The sequence below is a fragment of the Zootermopsis nevadensis genome, unplaced genomic scaffold (genome assembly GCF_977971745.1).
Source record: "Zootermopsis nevadensis isolate Lab colony 2312 unplaced genomic scaffold, Znev_1.0 Znev_ptg000031l, whole genome shotgun sequence".
NCBI lineage: Eukaryota > Metazoa > Arthropoda > Insecta > Blattodea > Termopsidae > Zootermopsis > Zootermopsis nevadensis.
Window position 1 is genome coordinate 4,861,380 of NW_028259163.1, and position 21,713 is coordinate 4,883,092.

Here is a 21,713-nt window from a genome sequence, read left to right on the forward strand (position 1 = left end):
TATTGCAGCACTTCTAAAACCTACCTAATGATAGCATCACTTCCAAAACAAAACTTTTTCAATCTATTACCATGACTGAGAATTCGGTCAGTCATTATTTGCACACACGTGTCTTAAGTTTAGTTTGTTTGTAAGTTGATTTGTCCGTTTTACAGTAAACGTAATAAATTGAAGTTTAAATAGTACTGTAACGTTGAAGGGTATTTTTAGGAATGTTTTTTATGACCACTGCATTTGAGATGGATAGATCATTTCTATTAATTTCAGTTCAATAGAACCTAAATTATAATTCTTTCTCCATGTGATAACTTATTCTTTATTCTTCTTAAATTTACATATTTTACAAAACACTTTATTTCAGACGTTACAAATTGTTTTCTATCAAAATAATATACCACATTTTACATACCTACAAAACAACATAAAATATCATTATTATTTTATATATGATTCCAATAACATTTTATGTCATTATCTTATGAATTCTTTGAGTAAAATTTCCGTAACCTGTAGACACGAAGTCTGTGTTTATTCTGGTATAAATTTGTCAGCTATTTTGAAATGACTACACTACATTATTTCTGTAACTTCAAACCAATTTTCGAAAAAGACATGATAACTAGAATCAGAGATCACAGGTATCGTAACATTCTATTAGCATGTTAACAGAAAGATATAAAGCCAAAAGTGGTTTAAACCATCAATTTAAAGATGGTTGGTTGCTTCCGCGTTACACGTAAGACTGGCGTTGAACAGAAGTGGCAAGATGGTTGGGTTCCCTTGCCCAGTGGCAATAATTACCTGGCAGGAGCGGCCATTTAAGCGAGACCCAAGGTGTCTGTCGGCCACGGGTAACTCTTTTGTCACTTACTTTAAAAAGATTTCTCTATTCCGGTGGTCGGTGATAACTGACTCACGTCAACAACTACTCAAGTCCATGTTTCTAACATCACACAATCTCTACTAGTATTTACGTTGCTGGATTTGAGGCTATCACGGCGTCGTGTACGAAGATGTGGCATCCTGATGAAGGCAGAAACAAGTACAATCGAAACATCGATAAATATCGACTACACGACACAGCAATCCAGAATACAGTAATCTTTTGTGATTTAGGTGTTTTGTATGGCTGTAAAACCTGGTCTCTTACATTAAATAATGAACACTGTTGAAGTTTCAATAATTGGGTTGTACGTTCACATCTAGACATAAGTGGAATGAAATGACAACAGAATGGAGAAAATTACTTAATAAAGAAATTTGTACTTTTCACGGAAAATGATATAGACGGGACATGTAGCACGCATGGGAAAGGTTATAAATCTGTATAAACTTCTGTTTGGACAGCCTGGAGGGAATACAACACTCTAAGCATCTAGACGCAGATGGGAAGATAATATTAAAATGGAACATAGATAAATAGAAATATAGGACGTGGATTTCGATTCATATAGTTAAGGATCATTTAGGGTTCATACAGGGGTCGGTTGCTGGCTTTCTTGTCCCACAAAGGGAGGGAAATTTCTAAACCAACTGACCAGGAGATATCAGACAGTAGAAAAAGATAAAATACCTCAAGAATTTCGACATGGAAAAATGTCACATAAACATGCAGTGTTATGAGTGGAGCCTAATCAACGCCCTTAAAATATTAATCAGAATATAACAAATAAAATTGTGTTTAAAATTTTTCTATATTATTGTACATCGGAGGCAGCAGTGACCTCTGAAACGTCGGACAAATTTTCTATATTATTGTACATCGGAGGCAGCAGTGACCTCTGAAACGTCGGTAAACTTTTACCAGACGCCGCTACAACCCAGAAGACAGCTATCTTCGGACACACCGCCTTGAAAACCTCAAAATATTCTTAGCGCTAGATAATGTGACGTTTGTAAATGTACATAGGTAGTTATTCGTCTAAGGAGAGTCAATTAGCAAGGCCCATCAGTCATAAATGCCTGATATTTTGTATACAAAAGTTAGGACACTCGAGAACACTGCAGGGGGCTGTGTAAAATACATACAAAACGAAGTGTGCCACCTGTAGTGACGGACTCGTGGTACGAAAGCTATCGCTTTGTGATAATATAACGTCGGAGTTTTAGAATAGACAAAAGACCCTGACATAGCTATTAAAACCTAAACGCGCTTAACAGAATTATAGAAAACCTGACCGCTCTGCTAGCCAAAAATTCTAGGCCAGAGTTCCAGGCCATATTTACACAAAACTTGATCTCTCTCATTAAAGGAAGGACATTCGAGACTAGAGCGCAGAAGATAATTTATTTGGTCGTACGACAAAGGACTTAACAGAAGGACTCATATAACTGAGAAATAGTTTAATAATTTAATAAACAAGGACGAGATGGATCGGGCATGTAGACCGCATTATGCACGAATATTTTCAGAAATGAATAAAAAAATATTGTCTTAAATCCTGAAGGTAGACCAGAGCGTAGAAGGGAGGATAATATTAAAATGGTTATTAATTAAATAGTCTGATAAGTTATGTATTTCATTAATGTCTCAGGATAGGGGCAAGGACAGGTTGCAGGCTTTTGTAAACACTGTAATGAACTTTCAGTTTCCATAAAGGTAGGTAAATTCTTGTTGGTCTGATAGACTAGCTCTGTACTCCCTAAGATGAAATCTCATTCATGTGTGTGAATAAAATATTGTAATTACAAATTATTTTAATTTTTTTTCCTAACTACAGCTTGTATCTAACAAATTTTAGCAGGAAATCTTTTACAGTAGGGTTTTAAAATCAGTCTGACCAACGCTTTATAGATTGTCGTAAACCTTGTTATAATAAATACTATCACTTGGAACTTCCAACAAAGTTTATAAGACGTACCTTGAAAAGTGTCTTCAGATATGCGAACAGAGACCTTTCTTGGTCACTTTGAATTCGATTTCATTCATCGGAATTTCTTTAGTGCTCAAAATTTAAGTTTGAACATTGAATTCGGAAAAGTTTGAAGACGTGAATTCGGTCTGTTCTACTGGATGTATTAAGAAGAATCAATCACATAAATTGTGACAGAATATCTGATAACTTGGCCGAGCTTTGAACCAGCCCTATCCAGGAAACAACGAAAATATTATACCACTGTACTGGGTCATTTAATATATTTTATGCTTAATTTGAAATTTAAAAATGCTCTTTTCGTTTGGACACACCCTGTTGGAGCTTATACTTTAATTTTAGGTATGAATGTTTTGAAGATGTTTTTTGAGAACTTAACTGTAACAGAACTTAAACCACTCTTGCATTTTAAAACGAGGTGTAACCTTAAGCATGTTAAGCCCTTCTGCCTGACTAAACTCTGGAGAGGCTTTGTCAAGCTTTAAAAACTGTTTGTGGCCAACAGAAGACATCATTAAAGAGACGCCGATGACAATGCCCAGATGTTTCTAATGAGCTGACCGCCTAGTGACATGACCACCTACGTATCAGGTGTCAAGATCTCTTCTAAATACCCTGTCTCAGTTGATTTGGCTCTAAATACTGCACCAGGTGATTTCGTATTATTCTTGGTGCCACACTCCGGTCTCGTTTTGAAGGTTCCGCCTGTCAGAGACCAGCGCTGGCAGGGATTTACGTGTTTTCAGATACAATGTCATTTGTGAATTTTTTTTTTTCAGTTCTGTTCTACCATCGTGAAGTGACAGAGGTTTACTGTCCGTATTTTAAGCATTCTTATACTTAAATTAGGGTGCGACAACACAGCTATATTCTTCAGCCAGTGCTGGGTCATGCTACGTCATTTGCGGGCGGAGGTATAATCAAATCCCAGCTTAGTAGCTCTTCCATTTGGATGTACTTTAGGGGCGTCTTTCAATTATTTTTACTAAAAATTTCGGTACAGCTGTTGATCTGGACATACCTTTGATTGTAGTTGTCGCAGAAGGTAAAATCAGTAATTCAACAAATTAATTTTAATATTTCTATCTTTTTATGTGTTGTAAATAAACTTGGCAACATGGTACAAAGTATTTCTTCGAAATCGAAAGAATTAACCTGTATTAATGAATGAAAAGGTATTTTATATCCAAACGTAATGTCAGAATACATAAAAATAAAACCTTTGTAAATTTATCTTAATTAAACGTCTGAATACACTGATAGACAAAAATATATTTTTTGATTTCACGAAGCTGACCACTTAGTTAGAAGCATCTGATTGCTCAGACATTCAAAAGTTGAGGCGTGCAAGTTATAAAGCTCCACTTATGTAATGTTCTCCATTCCCGTGTCACTTCATTTTCTCAGTGTACGAATATTCTCCTCAAAACCTTGCTCCAAACCACTCTGTGTGTTTAATCTCCTTGATGATGGAAGCATAAAATACCTCCGAAAGTTGGTAAACTTCTACCAGACTATACCACGCTGCAAACTGACAGAGTCTCATCATCTCCCGATTCTGCTGTAAGAGCGATATATGCATTATATCAACGTCAGCAAAACAGATGAAGGTCTTCTGGGACCGAGCGCCGTGTCGTGGGAGAAATTCACCGACGTTTCGAAGGTCCTTTCTGCTTCCATCATCAGGGACAATGCCCTTACCACCCTGACGACGGAAGCAACAAGCACCTCTAGAAAGTCGGCCAGTTGCTATAAGAATACACAGCGCAAGATCGCGTAAGAGTCGTCTTTAATTTTAATTTAAATCAACAACTGAGTGTCTTCATCTGAATATTTCCCGTGACTAAGTACTGTCGAAAACTGGAAGGTGTGTGTCAATTACATGACGTAATTTAAACGCCATTGTGAACACGGATTTAATGGCCGTCCACAGATTTGTTGCTAAGGTTATGTTGCTAGAACGGTAGGGGTCCTTGCTTCATTGTTTCGGACCAGCAACCACAGTGACTTATCTTTCGTCGTGTAATAAATTCCAATCGTAGTAAAAGGTATAAAGTCTTTTCACCGAAACATTATTCGTGCTTCGTTCTGACACTAATAACATCTCGTGGCGTGTTAATGTAGTTACATTAGTACTAACGAGGCACTTCTGCTATATATGAATTGTCAAGTTGTCCAATTAGAATGTTGTATGACGTATTGCAAAGTGCGACAAGAAATACGCGTATTATGGTTTGAAATACGACGTATTTAATGCTGTCATAACTATGACGTCATCTTTGCTATCAGTTTCATCATCATATCTTAATTATTAGTTAAGTAACACGTAATTTTCATTAAAATATTAACGATGACTCAGATGTTCATGAAATTATCTGCCTTGTTCTGAATATGGAGTAGGTATATTTCTCCGAAAGGTTGGTATCATTGTAGGAGTACACGCAGTGTCATAACTCAAATGTAATATCGTCACATGAACATGTATGGTTTATGAAATTAATTTCTAAATATCTTTGTTTACTTCGGACTTCGTAATTGCGTAAATGTAAAATTTTTAAATTTGTAAAAGTATCAACGTTCATTGCCTGATACGATTTCCCACAATTTCTGCTCAAGGTTTTGTTTATTAATAATTGAGTATTTCCAAAATAATGCACGTATCCGGTATGGAAAACACCTTTCCAGTCTTATTTACATAACCAACTGATTTGTTTTGTAATATTTACGTGTTTGTGTTTTCTTTGAGGTAGGAACTTAGTTCGCAAATATTATTCAGATACTCTTTTTACTTCAGTGGGTTAATATGATACATTATCTTTGGTTTCAGCGTGTTATAACATTGCATAAGTTTGTGTTGTGTGTCTGTGGTGGGTGCAAAACTTGCGCCGTTGAATAATAAAATAATAACTCGACGGTATAAACCCCTCAGCAAACAATCGAGATACGAGCAACGTTATCTGTCATGCTCAATGCGATATCATCATTTCTAACCCCCGAAGCTATTCTAAGAGTTTTTATTCGCTGGGAAAGATGCAAAGTTGCTCCCTTGTTTCTTTATCCTAAATAGATTCAAGTCTTTGAATGGGATGATATCTATCAGTCCAGTTTTGCAATTCCTTTTTGTTCTGTATCGCATATTCCGGTTTTTATAGTTGGTTTCTACACCCTACCTCCAACTCCTCTTATTATTTTTATTCTTTAAATTTTGAAAAGATTCATCCCCCGTGGCATAAACCACTGAATTGATTATAATATGAGAGGAATAACAACATAAGTAGCATAAGTAAGCTTAAATAAAATTAAACTGTGTATGTTGCTTCATTAACATGCTAACCCTTTTAAGTCTGGTGGTAACAATACGTACCGCTTACTTTAACAATAAATAACACTGCATATTTTATTCACCGGATTTACAAAACATTATACATCGATTACTTCCCTAAATATTATTAAAAAGTAGATATTTAGAAAGAATTTGGCATCACAGTTTTAACCTCGAAAATTTGATAAGGTAGAAGGAATGTAAATTATTAAAATACAACACCAATTAATTTAACCATTTAAAGTCCAACATTACGTACCTGTTAAGTTTAAGTTTTGTTAAAGGTTAACCTGTTCACATAAGTAAACAATTTTAGATTGACGTTCAACAAAATATTAACCTAGTAACAGTAATGAGACATGATGATGACTTAAAATGAGATAAATATACTACAAAAATAATCTTCATAGTCATTAACAAATCTGAATGAAGTTTATTCGCGCAAACAACTGCGCTAGGTAGTCGCAATAAACCGACGTTTCGAGAACCATCTCGGTTTTCATCACCAGAGAATCAGATGTTTGCCAAACCCAGGAATCCTTATGATAAGGACCAAGATAGTTCTCGAAACGTCGGTTTCTTGTCAATTTGACGCAGTTGACTGCCCAAGAAAACAATTAGAATTAGTCGTCGCCAAAGTTCTAGATTATGCATGAATTAATATCTTCGTCTGTTCCGATTACAAGGAATCAAACATTCATTTATGTCTCTTTGGAAGACGTTCATTCCACTCTGCCTTTTGGTATATAAAAACTAAGCAGGTTCTAAATCTTTTCTTGTATTTTTTAATATTTATTAATATTATATTATATTATTATTAATCTCAAGTTAGAGCTAACGACATCAATACATATTTTTCTAGTAACCTAACATAAAGCTAGTTACAACATCAATTTGTTTGATCAGAAGTAATAATTATGAAACGACAGATTGCGATAACAAACAGAATAAATAAACCAGAATAATACGAAATTAAGTAAAAAAAGATATAATTTACATAGAATTAAATACATTCACCAATTATATAAACTGTTATGACAAAAAAGGTACGATTACAGCTTGAAGCCTATCATGACACGAAACATAAAATTTTAATCCAAAGAACCTTGGACGATATTTACACCTCGTAAACGCGCGAGACTGCCTAGGGACAAACACGTATTTGCATTAAAAAAAACATTCAAGTAATCATCACCTTGCCATCTCGCCCAGACATAGATTATAAAGTAACAATCAATTTGAATTCAGCGTGAGTTATTTGTCCAAGAATGTTAATGCTCTAACTTGTTGCTGTAGGGTAGAAGGAATAAATCTCAGGTTTGTTATCCAATGTTTACGTCAATAACTTCAGCACTGTCAAGGCTGCTTCATAAACCTGTACCACCAATAAAGTCGAAGAAGTTTTTAAGTCTTTAAGGCGTGTGACTGATCAAGGTAAGTGACTGTATATGTCAATGACTGAACCATAATTATTAATATAAAAGTTTAAAACCACTCGGTAATGATACCCAGAGTTATAATATCGATCGAGAAATGGGTGTATGAGAGCATTACTTTTATCAACATATTCCTACAAAATAATATATCTTGGAGTGAGATGATTTTCAGTGAATAATTCCTGTAGACTGTTTCAGAACACATTTTGAACTGTAACAGATAAAATAATCTAATGAATAATAGCAGAATATAAAGGCGAATAGATGAAACCAACAAGAGAATTTAATAATTGTGTATTTAGTGACAAAATTGAAATATGTTAAGAAATTTTATTGAAATTCCCAATAAGAAATTTAATTAAAATCTTTTCAGCAGATTCAACAGAAGAACAAAGACGCAAATATATAGGGTAAAGCTAATATGTACGTTTTTTTGTAGTTTTTAATTGCAAATTTGACACAGAAACGACATCTACTGATTGTTAATACTTTTACCATTACTGAATTTTATGTCGACTGTACACTGGATACATAATTGAAAGTAAAAACTATTTAAATGTAGCGAAGAGATTTTACAGTTTATTATCGAATTAAAAATAAATAAATAAAATATTTGAGGTTTTCACGGAGGTGAGTCTGAAAATGGCTGTCTTCTGGTTACTACGTTGTATAGTCGCCCTGAGGATGGATACAGCAAGGCCCTCTGAAACATCTGTAAACTTCTACCAGAATACACGGCGCAACAACCCAGAACATAGTCATCTTTAAATAAATACAATTTAAGATTTAAATCAATACGGTTTGGGTTTTGACAATGCGACATTTATATTGTTATTTACCAATATAACTGTTAACAACAAAAACATGGAGCCATTACGGGCTCATAACATTTTTTGAGTGAAATACGAAGTTATTAAATTCAAATTAATTTTTCATACACAATTATATGATATGCGTCAGACATGAAAATTTGACAGATAACGTACCTTGTACTTTGGTGGAAATTGTTATAACAACATTAATAATAAATAATGTGTACATAAATTTAAAATATTCTTTTCCCCAGGAAGTTCTATCTAATTAACTGAGGGGACAAAATTTAACCCTCTCTCGTCTACATATGCTCAGTAACATGAGGTAATGACGATGATTTATTTATTTTCTAGATTTTTAAGACTCAAGTTTCCACGTTTTAAAATCTGTTTAATCGGCGTGCATCTTAAATTTTAGTGGCGTCAAACAACAGATAAATCGTCTCTTTTTTTCACTTTTAAATCAAAATCTGCGTTTACAAGAGACGTCTTTTTAAAATCGATAAAATACTGTAATATTAATATTTCTTTTAAAGATTCTTGGATGGCAGACGATGTTCTTGGGGGGGGGGGGGGATGGGGGGGGGTCATACATAAATTTTAATTCCCCGCGCATCTCGGTGTATCCTTAATTTGCATCGGCGTTCCAAACTTGCAAAAGTTTGTATTCAGAACGTGAAGTTCAAAACCCCCCAGCGTCTGGAGTCCGTACAAAGATACGTGAAATGCTAGGATACACCTCTCGTGTTGTGAAAGGGTTGGTGCGTTTTTTGTACGTAGATGGGGTGGGGGGGGAGAGAGAGGGGAACACACCAGGTGTACGATGGAATAAATAAGGGCCCAAGTGGACGGGGGTTCTACTCTTGACCGCCAGTGACCCTCTCTTGGTAAGGGGGGAGAGCTGTGTCTTTTGGAAACTGATACTGGTACTCTGGCGGTGACGTAAACAACAGATGAAGAACTATGAAGCTCGCATTTGCCACGTGTGAGGAGGGTTCTGGTAAAAACGCGAAATACAGGGCATGAGCATTCTGAAGCCGTATTGTGCCAGTGTAACATGATACTTTACATGGGATTATGTTGATTTATAAGAATCAATTGCCATAGCTTAGGAATAAGAATTACTTGCTTTCCATACGGCTTTGTTAATCAAACAGTGGGTCGCGAATCCCTTGCTTTGACCGGCTGACACATTAATTAAAAATGTTTATTCATGTAACTGAAGAAATCCCAGAACGACAAATATGCCTAGAAGATTATGATGTATAGTATGTTTTATCCGCATTGGTTTAATCCGCGATTAAACTCCATAGAAGTAAATTTGTCTCGTCTCGTCACTGATAGATATATATACAACGGTAAGAGCAAAGCAGGTATTTATCCATCAGCAAAAATTCTACACGGCGTTGTTAGCGCCATTATGACACGTAAAAATTGCTCATACTACGTATATTCAGGTACGGAATACATCATTCTAACTTTGTTAACAATTTAAATTAAAAATATTCTCGATACAAGTAAAATCATATTATATATAATGTCTTCGTACTACGTATTTATCCAAATGTACTTTACTACATTTTATCTATTTGATTGACATTAAAATATATTCTTATAAAATCGTTAATATTATATTTTCGATGCCTCGAAGCATAACTGAGCCGTCTGAAGTTCACCGACCGAGGGGGCCGTGAACATCCCGCTGGCCCGGGCGTCTTAGTATACATCACGCCAAAGTGGTTAACACATCTACTTTGCATCATGAGGTAAGGAGTTCAAATTTGGAATGGGAAACTACATATTCTGACAGAAATTTCGTAGATTTCTTACTTCCTTCAGGAAATATCATCTTAAATTAGGCATAACAAAATGGAAGTACATATTCAAAGACATTTTAATTATCTATACCATTACATACGTCAAAATCTATTATAGGTGTTCAAAATGGCCACCGTTGGATTTGTGTCACAGATGACAGCCGTGAGAAATTTACTGAAAACGGGCCACCAAACCTGCTTCTTTTTGGGACACGCTGTACACTCTTTATAATATTTTTTTCGTAAATCATCTCACCATCCTACTCTTTATAACATGGGCTAATAACATCGTCTTCACTTTTCATATCCCGGATTCGAAAATCCCTAGAGGACGGTTGTTAATGACGGTCATGCTAAGGCTTAAAATACTTTCTGTTGCGCGTACATCACGAACAATCCTTTGACAATTGTCGACACAAACGACTAGCTATCAGATAATTCTGACCATCAGGTCTAATACCATAGGCGTCCCTGATGGGTTCCTTCTCTTGGTATTGATCGGTCCGGAGTCAAGTGATGTCATTTGGTATCTCCAGGAACCATGCAGTTGCCAGTGGCACTAGTATTAAGTGCCAGCTTATCTCAAATTTACGTATTTTCCACATGGATTTTGTGTAACCATTTAAAAATAAAGCCAATTATAATAAAACTCCTAAACCTTCGAAGCACAAAGCTCATCTAAATATTATATGAGAGTTCAGTCCGTACCGCAAAGAAAACACTACACTTCACTATTACAAAGACCATCTGATTAATGTCGTTTATTCTGTGAGTTATACAATACCGATAAACAATGTGGGAGAAAATACAAAACTATTAAATATTACAGCAGATGGTATACATAATTACCACTGGGTTATCAAGGCCTTGATGATGGAAGTCGTGGGGTTAGAACTTCAAAATCGTATTCTGTATGTCACTGGTTCAAATCTCGGCCAGGAGACAGGTTATCCTAAAGATCTGTCGTGTTTTTCCTCAGGATAACTTCGGTTTGGACGTCAGGGAAACAGATTTCGAGGATGAGGTGTCACGCATCTGACCTAAGATTGTGTCCGATGGAGGTCTTCTGTAAGTGCGTCGATAAATTTTCGGGACAATTTTGTCATAAAATCTGTATTTGGTTAGTAATATAATAAATGATTAGTACACTACAAGATATAACGTTTAGGGGTTGATAAAATAAACCACCAATACATAAATTAATATCTCGAAGTTGTGTTCAAGTGAATAAAATGTAGTGATAAACTGCCTTAAAACATCGCAAAATATATCTGTCGCTCGAAACCTTTTAATGTTTTTGTTAAGAACTAATTTCGTTTTGTATATTTTCCATAGTAACTAATTCATAAAAAACTCAAATAAATTAAAAATGATAAGCTATGATAAGAATATTTTATTTAAAGTGTTAAATACCAAAGTTATTAAGATAATTTTCCGACGTTGTTAATCGAGAAATATCGTTCATAGCGTGGAAACAATTAATACTGTATTTTTAACACTCTGCATCGATCCTCGTGGTTGCACTTTTTAGGTTACAGTAATTGTGTAGTTCATTAGTGTTAAGTGGAACATGTAAGTTAAAATGAGAAAGGAAGCCTTGCAGAGTTTATAGGAGCGAACGACTGTTTCAATCTGTGAATACACTTAAGAGGTTTCTATAAACTAACCCAGATATTGGATTCCTAACCACCTGCTGCTGGAGACATTTCAGCTAAAAGAAACGCGGAGATATAATTAAATAATCATACGTCGTGTTTTATTTTATACCGATATCAAACAAACTTCGTGGAGCAAAGTCGTTTTTGAGAAGCTGATATTTATTTATTTGTCAAGAAATTCACTGCATTTTATTCGACCATATTATTCATTATCTGAGTTACATAATTCCAGAGCGAGATATGTTATAATATTTCAAAGTAACTTACTTATTAATAAGAAAATATCTATTATTTGTATTATACATAAATTATTAAGTTTTCAAGATTCGCTGCTATTGATATTGTATTATTAAAATACGAGGTACAAAGTCGATTTCGTAACAGCTCGTCCCTGGCAAAATAATTCCAACATTTGATAAATTTATACGTATTTTGCACACAAAAAAAAACAGGGTTCCGCTATGGCCCTGACTAACGGGACACTCTATACAATATTTGCGAACTCATGCGTCACTCTTGCGTTCAGGCGGTTAAAATAGTGGTTTGTTAGCGATAGCCTAGGGAAATGTTCTGTCAGGCATGTGTGTTGGAATCAGAGAAATCGCGTGTTGGTTGCGATGTTCGAGAAATGTTCCCACGAGGGTCAGTTTATTCTCCATACTTATGAAGCACAAAAAAAAAAAAAAAAAAAAAAAAAAAAAAAAAAAAAAAAAAAGACTATGGTTCCGCGAAAATCCGTCAAAAATGCAACATGTTCAGTGAAAAGTCACGAAATCACTATCCAGTAAATGTGAAATATACCCAAATAATACGGAGTATCAATAACAATGTCTATATATGCTAAGAATAAAAGCATTTATCTAATCTGTGACTAGCATTTTGTACAATTAAATTCTCATATTCCTTACAAAGTTCGTATATTCTCCCTTACAACATTTATCCTCACTTTCAAGGTCAAAATATTTGTCCAGAACAAACAATTGCATTACAATAAAAGAAAAAAGACAATATTTAAATTTTATAATTGTACGATTGGCAGCACTGCTTACGCCTAGTCATTTTGTAGCTCAAGGTCAAACGGTAATATGCTGCGAGTGTGGTTCAGCAAGTAGTTCGTTTGTGTCTAGTAAACGTGGCATGAAGTTAGAATCAATAATAATTTCATTTGCTTAATAAAGCATAAAGAAATATAACGCGATGTAACCATTCCACTTACCTTAATTATCTTGGGTTGAAGAAGGTAAATATACGTTAAACACAGATAAGTAACTTAACTTTATAACAAACTTAGGATACTAATTGAGCGGTGAGATTTTCATCGTCTTGTACGTTATGACCCCATGGAATCTATCGGTTGGTTACCAACGTTTCGGAGGAATAAATCTCCTCTTTCTTCAGGAAGATTAAATCACGGAGTCGCAGTCCAGTTAAAAATTACCGATTTAATTATTAATTAAGTAAATTACTAACTTAGTAACGTGTTGACTGATAAATTGAGTAACAAATTAACAATTAATATCGAGCTTGAAATTACGTTGTGATTAGATTTTATGGGATAGAACTGGTGTTCCCATTTTGGAGCGTGACTCATAGTGAAGACCGGGGCAAGTACCAGAGTTCAACGTTCTAAACCGATGGGCAAATCAAACATGGGTCTCGTGTACAGACTCCTGTCGAAATATGTGCGATTATGACACGTGGTTCAGATACAGAAAAATAACCAAAAAAATAAAGTATATAGAATAGATTCGTTAAGTCACTATTTCCGTTTATGTACGCACATGTAAATTTATTAAACCACCACAATGAAATTAAAATTAAAATCGACGATAAACGAATCAAAAATAACAGAATCGGTTACAAACTACCTCACAAATTATTTGTGCCTAGCCATTTTCAAAATTATTTCTAAAACGTAGCTTAATTTGAATTTATTATATGCAGTGTTATAATTTTCTGCAATGATCTAATCTTAGTCAAAAACTTGTTGCAACAAATCATCGATCGAATTTGCGGGAAATATTAATCATGTAATATTAATACTTTTACGAAATAAATGTATATGTATAAATTCAAAAGTAAAGCCTATATTCTTTTCAACATATTATGTAGCTGAAATATCCGATCACCGCCGGAATTATACGCCATTAACAGCTAAGCAAAATCATTTTTAAGACTGATATATTTTAATGGCACAAAGTATGACGCTGTCACGTATAAAACCTGAATGTGATTTTACGCTTATAAAATTATTCTCGGGGATTTTAAACGCCAATGCAGCCATTTCAAGGCAAGTTGTGAGATTTAAGTCAGGTTATATCTTACTAATCTTCAAGGTTAGAATTTTGCAATACCTTACCTACAAAAAAAAAACCCTTTTAATTGTGGGATTATATTGAAGGATTTTACTCTCATATACTTATAATTAATGGAAACACAAGGCAACCATTAATTTCATAATAAATGATAGAGATTCTAAACTACGACGTACAAATAAGGTTTTATAAAACACCTTAGTGAAGACATGTCAAAACACGCCGCCAGACATAGTAGTCGCAATACAAGCAACGCCTTCATTTTCAGGGTAGAAAATATAAGTTACAAACTTCAAAAATTCATTGATAATTACCTATAAGCCTATTATTGTATCATAGGACAGGATAATTTTACAGCCATCAAGACTATAAATTTCACTGTATTTCACGTTCCGATAAATAAATAAATAAATGAAACACGAGGCTAGCTACAGTTAGTCACTTCATTAGATTTTGTAATCTAATTTCTGATAATAATATCGATAATAACAAACAAGAAAATATTACTATATTTCAACTAAATGTGTTATCGGAAGACATCGCTCTCCTATTACTTAAAAGGTACGTTTTCGTATTAATAAAATAATTTTGATAAAAACAATGCAGCGTTTTAACAGTTTCAAAAGAGACAATGCATTTCGTTTACATACGGCTAAGAAAAAAAAATACTGAATTACGCCGTTGACTGTACATTACAAGTTACTCATGCTAATACAACTCGTTGTTTGCTGTCGAGAGGGTTTGAGATTTGATATTCTATCGCTATGGATGTATGAGAGATGAGATTTTATTATATACAAAATAAAGCAAAGAAAGCAAGCTTAGCTAGGTAGCTGGTAAACCAACTGCCTGCAGTGAACAAGCATCCTATGCAGATCTGTATGAATGGTTTTACATTTATCCCTTGCAACCTTTATGTTGCTCTAAATGCATAATCAATTGCATGGTTTTGTACGATGCAGAGCTCTGGTGGTGGGTTTAACAACGAGGAAATGTGCGCGCGCATCACCTCTCCATACCAACCTCCACATAATACGCCTAGATACTTTTTTTTTTCATTTTATCTTTTTGAAAGCAAATTGTATCGTTTTATCGTGTGATGAAATGTTATCCAGTATCGTTTTAATACGTAAAGTGAGATTTAGATAAGATATCCAATTCGTTGTACAAAAAGGCTAGTTTCGAAACTGAATATATTTTATCTTGTTCCATCTCATACTGATGCAGACCAATAGACTGTCAATAAATGGGGTTTAACCTATTGTTCAGAAGTGATATACTATATAAGAGCACAAATGTAGGATGTTTAACAAAACAAGATTAGAAAATGCTACAAAACTTATTGTCTGTTAAGTACACGAGTAACCAACTGTGTAATATAAAACCTGCAAATCTTAGGTAAGAAAGAGATGGAATTAGAAATGAAAATCAACTCTTATGAATGCAGAACATTTTTAGCATTAACAGTCCTAATAATTTCTAACTAACTCAATATACTAATATATAATGAGAAATATTCCCATCATTTACTTACCAGATGAGTTACTGTCAGATTCTCAAGTATGACTGCTACGTGGAGCTCACATGTAGCAAGGGGTGAGGGGTACATTGAAGCCAAAAAAGCACCTGTCAGATATAAGAGAAAACATTTAACACGTAATACGACAAACTTACGTAACTAATTTCTCGCTAAATAACCGAGTATGGATTAGTTCATCTCAGAGTCATCTTTACTGATAACAAAACATGTAACTAAATGACACAAGTCAATACGTAATATAAAAAAAAAATAACAACAAATATAATTTAATATTTATTTTAAGATATTAAAACAACTAATTGAACTCTTCAAACCTGAGTGTTAATTATATGTTCCATGTCGTTTAATAATCACCAAAGCCGCGTTAGTATTTATGACTTTCGTATGATTCTTAGTGTAAACAGCGATTATTAACTTAAACATCGTTAACCAGTCGATTTTTGTAATGGTCAAATATGTTGTTTTCTTCGCGGTATCGAATGAATTCTTAAATATTATTTATAAAAGTCTCGAATTCATATTTCGTTTTTGCATATTGCAGATGGAAATGAAACTTTGGACAACCCTTTCTTTTGAAGAGAGAATAACCTCCCACAACCTAACATATGTTCCAGCAAGGCAGACGTGATTTACGGGTTCCTTGGCTCGATTATCTCTTCAGGACAGCCGCCAGCCCAGAAAAAAACATCTTCATATAACTTTTGGGGATAACTTCATACTGTTACCTCATACAAGGTACATTTGTTTTATGGATTGTGGCTTGTTAGAGCAAACGGATGAATAGCGCACCTAATGATGAGTTGTGTGTCTTATCGTCTGCGAGTTTAAAGCAGTGTGAGGCGAAGTATACTCGTAGCTGACTCTCATGAAAACACATATCGCCCCTAGAAATCGTATTTCCTCGTAAGAGAGACAACTAAGCTTATTTTATTCAATAAATCAAAAACACAAGCAGTTTAAGTTCTGTTCTCAGAGACTGAAGTTCTGATAATTTGTTACATGGTCAAATCAGTTTGTTTGTTGGTTACCTGGTTGTTTTAACTACGCTCCTCTAAATATTAACCATTTAAGAGCCCAGCGGTAACTATATATACCACCTGCTTTAACAATCAATAATTCTAAGTTTTGTATTTAATGATTTCATATTATTCTCAGTGTAAACAAGGATTATTTCCTTAAACAGCGTTAACAAATCGATCTTTGTGACGATACAACAGAAAAGTTAGGTATTAATTATGTTTATAAACGCCTATGCCATGTTCAGGCATGTTCATAGAAAAAACTGCGAAGATTTATAAATTTTGACTTTGCATACTGATGTAAAATTGTGATTTTATATCAAAGCTGTTAATATCAGACTAAAAAAATATATGTTAAATTCGAGGACGAAACACGTGGAAGAACTGATAACAGACAAAATCAGATAAATTCATCTCCACTTTAGCATCTTTACTTTTTTATAATCTATAACCTCTGCACATACTACACGTGCGTGTGTGTCGGTTTTCGAAAATATTCGACAGATCGAGGCTTTATATACACCGTCTGACATTTCCACCAGAAAATATAAACACTAAGATAAGTAGACATATTTGTGATCCAGATGCAGATGTGGCATTACCCATTTCATAAAGGACGCATTAAACTTACATTTGTTACATAAGCTATATTATTATTAAAATCATTATATTAATGTATTCAAAAATTAATTCCGTTTAAATAGACTGTTCGACAAGCTAATAACTTCTCAGAGTAAAAATATTTACAGACTAAATTTGTACAGGTGTCCACCACTGCGGTATAAAAATTTATTCAAAATTTTCCAAATCTATTTTCAATATCCACTTTAATATTATCATCCCTTCTATGACTTGTTATACCAGGTGGATTCTTCGCTTCATTCTTTCAACTCAAATCACATTATTCGTGCAATTATATATCATATTTTACTTTAAAAATAGCTTAAATTTGTTTCATTTGATGACAGGCACGTAAGGGAGATTCAAACATGTACCCTCATATACAAATTGCCCTGTGAGGGCAGTAGCTTACCTGTCCCCTACGTATTTCTGTAGTTCCCCTTTGTGAGACAAAGCTTGGGAAACCGGAACAATGTTAGCTGAAAACGCTTAAACGGACTTCAAACAAACTTAGAAACAAGAGAGAAAACAAACCTAAAACAATCAACGAAACACAGAGGGGAGTAGAACAAGGGTAGAAGTAATAAAGCGAAAAAATAATACAAACAAGCGCACAGACTAAATATTCCGAAAGCAAATAATGGGGAGGGAAAAGTTTGACTCCAAAATGACGAGAGGAACACAGGAGTTTCGGCCGGATATTGTCTCTTCGTGCTTCTGACTTGTAATGCCTTGAATTTAGGAAGCCATGACTCCCGACTCCAGACCGGATCAAACATTAAGAAAAGGGATATTATGTTTGAAGTAGATCCTCCAACTCCTGAGACAACATTTCAAGTTTTTTTGTTGTTAAAATATATAAAAACGTAAGGACATTTTCATTAAGATCCAAAACTGATGTTTGTTATATTAAAATGGTGGATTGTCAAAGGAAATATCTACAACCCCACTGGAATAAAATGTAAAACTACGTCACGTATATTAGTATTATTATTATTATTTAGTGTTCTGTCTGACGACAGGTCCATATGAACAGGATCCTTCCATCCTTTTCTCGGACTGGGACCTGTTCATATACGTTCTTGGCAGATGATCCAGAAGTGGTTTGCCATTGCCTTCTTCTGTGTGTGAATGGAGTAATTGTTGGGATGCCACGGAGGAAAACTCCGTGTTGCCTAGACCACGGCCTTGCCCAACACAAGTTATAAATTCGGGCACAGCCGGGAATCGAACCCGAGACCCCCAGGATTACAAGGCCAGCGTTCTAACCGTTAGACCACCGTGGCTACTACTAATCAACAGATCTAACTTTATTCTGTAAGATAAGTCTTGAAAAGTAGATAGTGGTGAATCGCTATAAGTTCGGACATGACCTTGAACTGTGCGCACATGGCTGTAACGTACGACGATTGCGCACAACGTATTTTCAACTTCTGCTCACTCAATGTCAAGTACTCTTCTTCTTTTTACAGCGATACAAATCTATTTATATACAATACTGGAATACTATTTAATTTTTCTATTCAAAACAACCCTAAAATGAATTTAAAAATCAACAACGAAATATTTTAGCAAAGACCATTTATTGTATAATAAGTAAAATAACATTAATTTCATCCAATGAAATTTTATACCAGTCAAAATTACCTAAAGTTACGAAAATACAAAGACGTTCTGCACACGTCGAAGTGTGCGTATGGGTTTATAACTCGGAGGTCTATTAAGCTGTTCATTTTAGTCCGTCACAGACGTCCAACTGGAAGTCAAATTTTCTTGGATCTTTAATTTTGTTACTGCAGATTATAAAACATAAGAAGTGTGAACGACTTCAGTGGTCAACCACATTCAACGAACATTAAATGCGGTAAACTCTTTGACGCAACATACGATTAAAACCATAAGTTGATATAATTGCGTCATATTGTGAATTAAAATTTAATTATTATTAATTATTTATATACAATTGTGATTAGACGAAAAAACACGAATAATTAAATATTAAAACCAATAAAATAATACAAAAAACGTAGACCTCAGAGACTGGCGAAGTCACTTTTGGATAAAATTATGGCATATGAGAAGAACACAGCCTTACTACATCTAATTTTTTCACAGAGAGGACTTTTTTCTCAGATAACAAAGTTTATAAATTTTGTAGAACAATCTGCTTTTAGCAATCAACACCTGTGCATTCTGTATTTGTGTTTTCTACGAGTCTAAGAATAAACAGCGAACAGCTCCTTTAACAGTGTTAACTAGCCGATGGTCACAAGTTGTTTTCTTTGAGGTACGTACTGAATTCTTAAATATTATTTAGGCGGGCTTATAAATTTAAAAACGGTGAATCAATTATTTTAATAATATACAATAGTGTAAAGACTCTTTGTTATCCTAGAAAGTATTGCAATATTTATATTAATTTAACGCTTGGAAATCCATACCATGTATTCTCACATTTTATACGTCATTCAACCCTTAATCTTTTCAACTTCTTTACCTAAGAAAGGAAAACAGAAGTAAGGAATATTTTCTTGTTACCTATAATGTTAAAGAGATATGGCCTTTTTGTAGAATTTACTCTCACACATTTCTCTACAACCATTAAAGGATCTTGGTCGCTTCTTAAGCTGTGTAGGATTTGAGATTCTCACAGCGGTGAGTCTGAAGATGCCTGTCTTCTGGGTTGTTCTGCCGTGTAGTCTGGTAGACGTTTACCAACGTTTCAGATGTCCTTGCTGCCTCCATCATCAGGGCCTTGAAACGTTGATAAACGTCTACCAGACTACACGGCGCTACAACCCAGAAGATAACCATCTTCGTCTCTTAAGTTGTTTAGATATTTAGTCGGATTCCCTAGACGAGTAAGACCATTAACTACAAAGGACAGAACTACATAGAAATATGAAGACAGACATACAGCTTTGAGCGGGATTCAAACTCAGGAGCCCAGTTACACAGTGATCTGCGATGCGGGTCCCAGATCTCGAGGACCACCGGCTTCTGGTATCTCTGGCCACACTATTTGTCTTGACGCATCCCAAAACCTAGAGGCAGAACCATTACCAAATGTATTCCGTGAACCATCAGCCAGTTCGCTCCTGACACAACATAGACAGACAGGCCTTCCGTGGTGTAACCTGACACAAACCACTCTTATTTCCTTCTCCATCCCTTAACCCCCCTAACATTTAAAAGTTTTCCTACCGCAAATATTTAAAATTCAATTAAAAGTAGTTTTTGCCGCGTGTATCTACTCCCCGTCGTCTGTCAGCTAAAAGTGTTTTTCAAGGGTAAGTGACTTTGTGGATGCATGTAAGAAAGTTCGTAGTCCTCAGGTAAGACAGGGAAATCCCACAACATTTGGGCATGTTTCCTGTCTTCGAAAGCAAACTGCTTAGAATTTTCAAAACAAAGAACAAGTTCCTAAGACAACAGATATTCTGAAGTTTATTGAAGTCGTATAGATTAATCTATAGCCTCATCACAGCGAAATTAAAATCAACTTATAACGAAGTATTACACTTGTGTTCTTTTTTACGTAACTACAACCCTGAAGACCAAGACTGACATTTTCACCACCGTGAGAAACTAATAATCTCAGGTACAGTTACAGTTTTGCGTAGGGAAGGCAAACAGAAAATTGACTGACCTTCATTAAGGAAAGTTTTACCAAAATTAATCCTTCTTCGAGATCCACAGGTTTTTAACCTTCGTCGAATGTTAGGTCCACAGAGCAAAATAAAAATTAATGATAAAGATGAATCACTTAGAACATATGTTGGACGTAAAACATGGTGACTTGGAAGACCTAGTTTAACAATTGACGAAAATATAAAAATTGTTTAAGGAAATAGGTGAAATCGTGTTGACAGAAATCATCTGGTGAATATGTCAATCAACTGCCGGATTCCGATTAAAGACGGCGAGTTTCCTGACTAGCTGTGTGGTTATATGTCTTTTGTCACTGTTGGGGTGACCTGTCGCGGTTGTTTCTTTACGGTCAAAATCTAAATAAAATTTACTAATAAAACAACATGAGTCCATAACTTACGTTATTTTCACGGGAAACGGAAGATAGACCAGGCATCGGATGCTCAAACAATAAATGGGCTTATGTGTAAATTAAGCATATCACTTCTCCGAAACGTCTTTTTTAACACAGCTTTAATGCGGCTGAAGGCTTTCGTGTTGGGCTTCTACTGATTTTGTCTGAACCAGAATTCAATTTCCTTCACAGATTTTAGTGAAGAAGTCTTAGACCAAAATTTAATAAAATTGTTCTGGAGATTAAACATGAAGA

General features: G+C 34.8%; 1 protein-coding gene across 2 annotated transcripts in view; it reads right to left on the minus strand.

Moving 5' to 3' along the window:
• The window catches only part of LOC110834443 (kielin/chordin-like protein), a 356,749-nt gene that overhangs the window by 162,983 nt on the left and 172,053 nt on the right, over positions 1–21,713 (minus strand). For both annotated transcript variants that reach the window (XM_087359511.1, XM_087359510.1), the window contains exons 4-5: positions 20,331–20,457; positions 15,768–15,859 (exon numbers count right to left, since the gene is read on the minus strand). In XM_087359511.1, the coding sequence (XP_087215637.1) occupies positions 15,768–15,859; positions 20,331–20,457 (219 nt within the window). The remainder of the gene's footprint in view (positions 1–15,767; positions 15,860–20,330; positions 20,458–21,713) is intronic.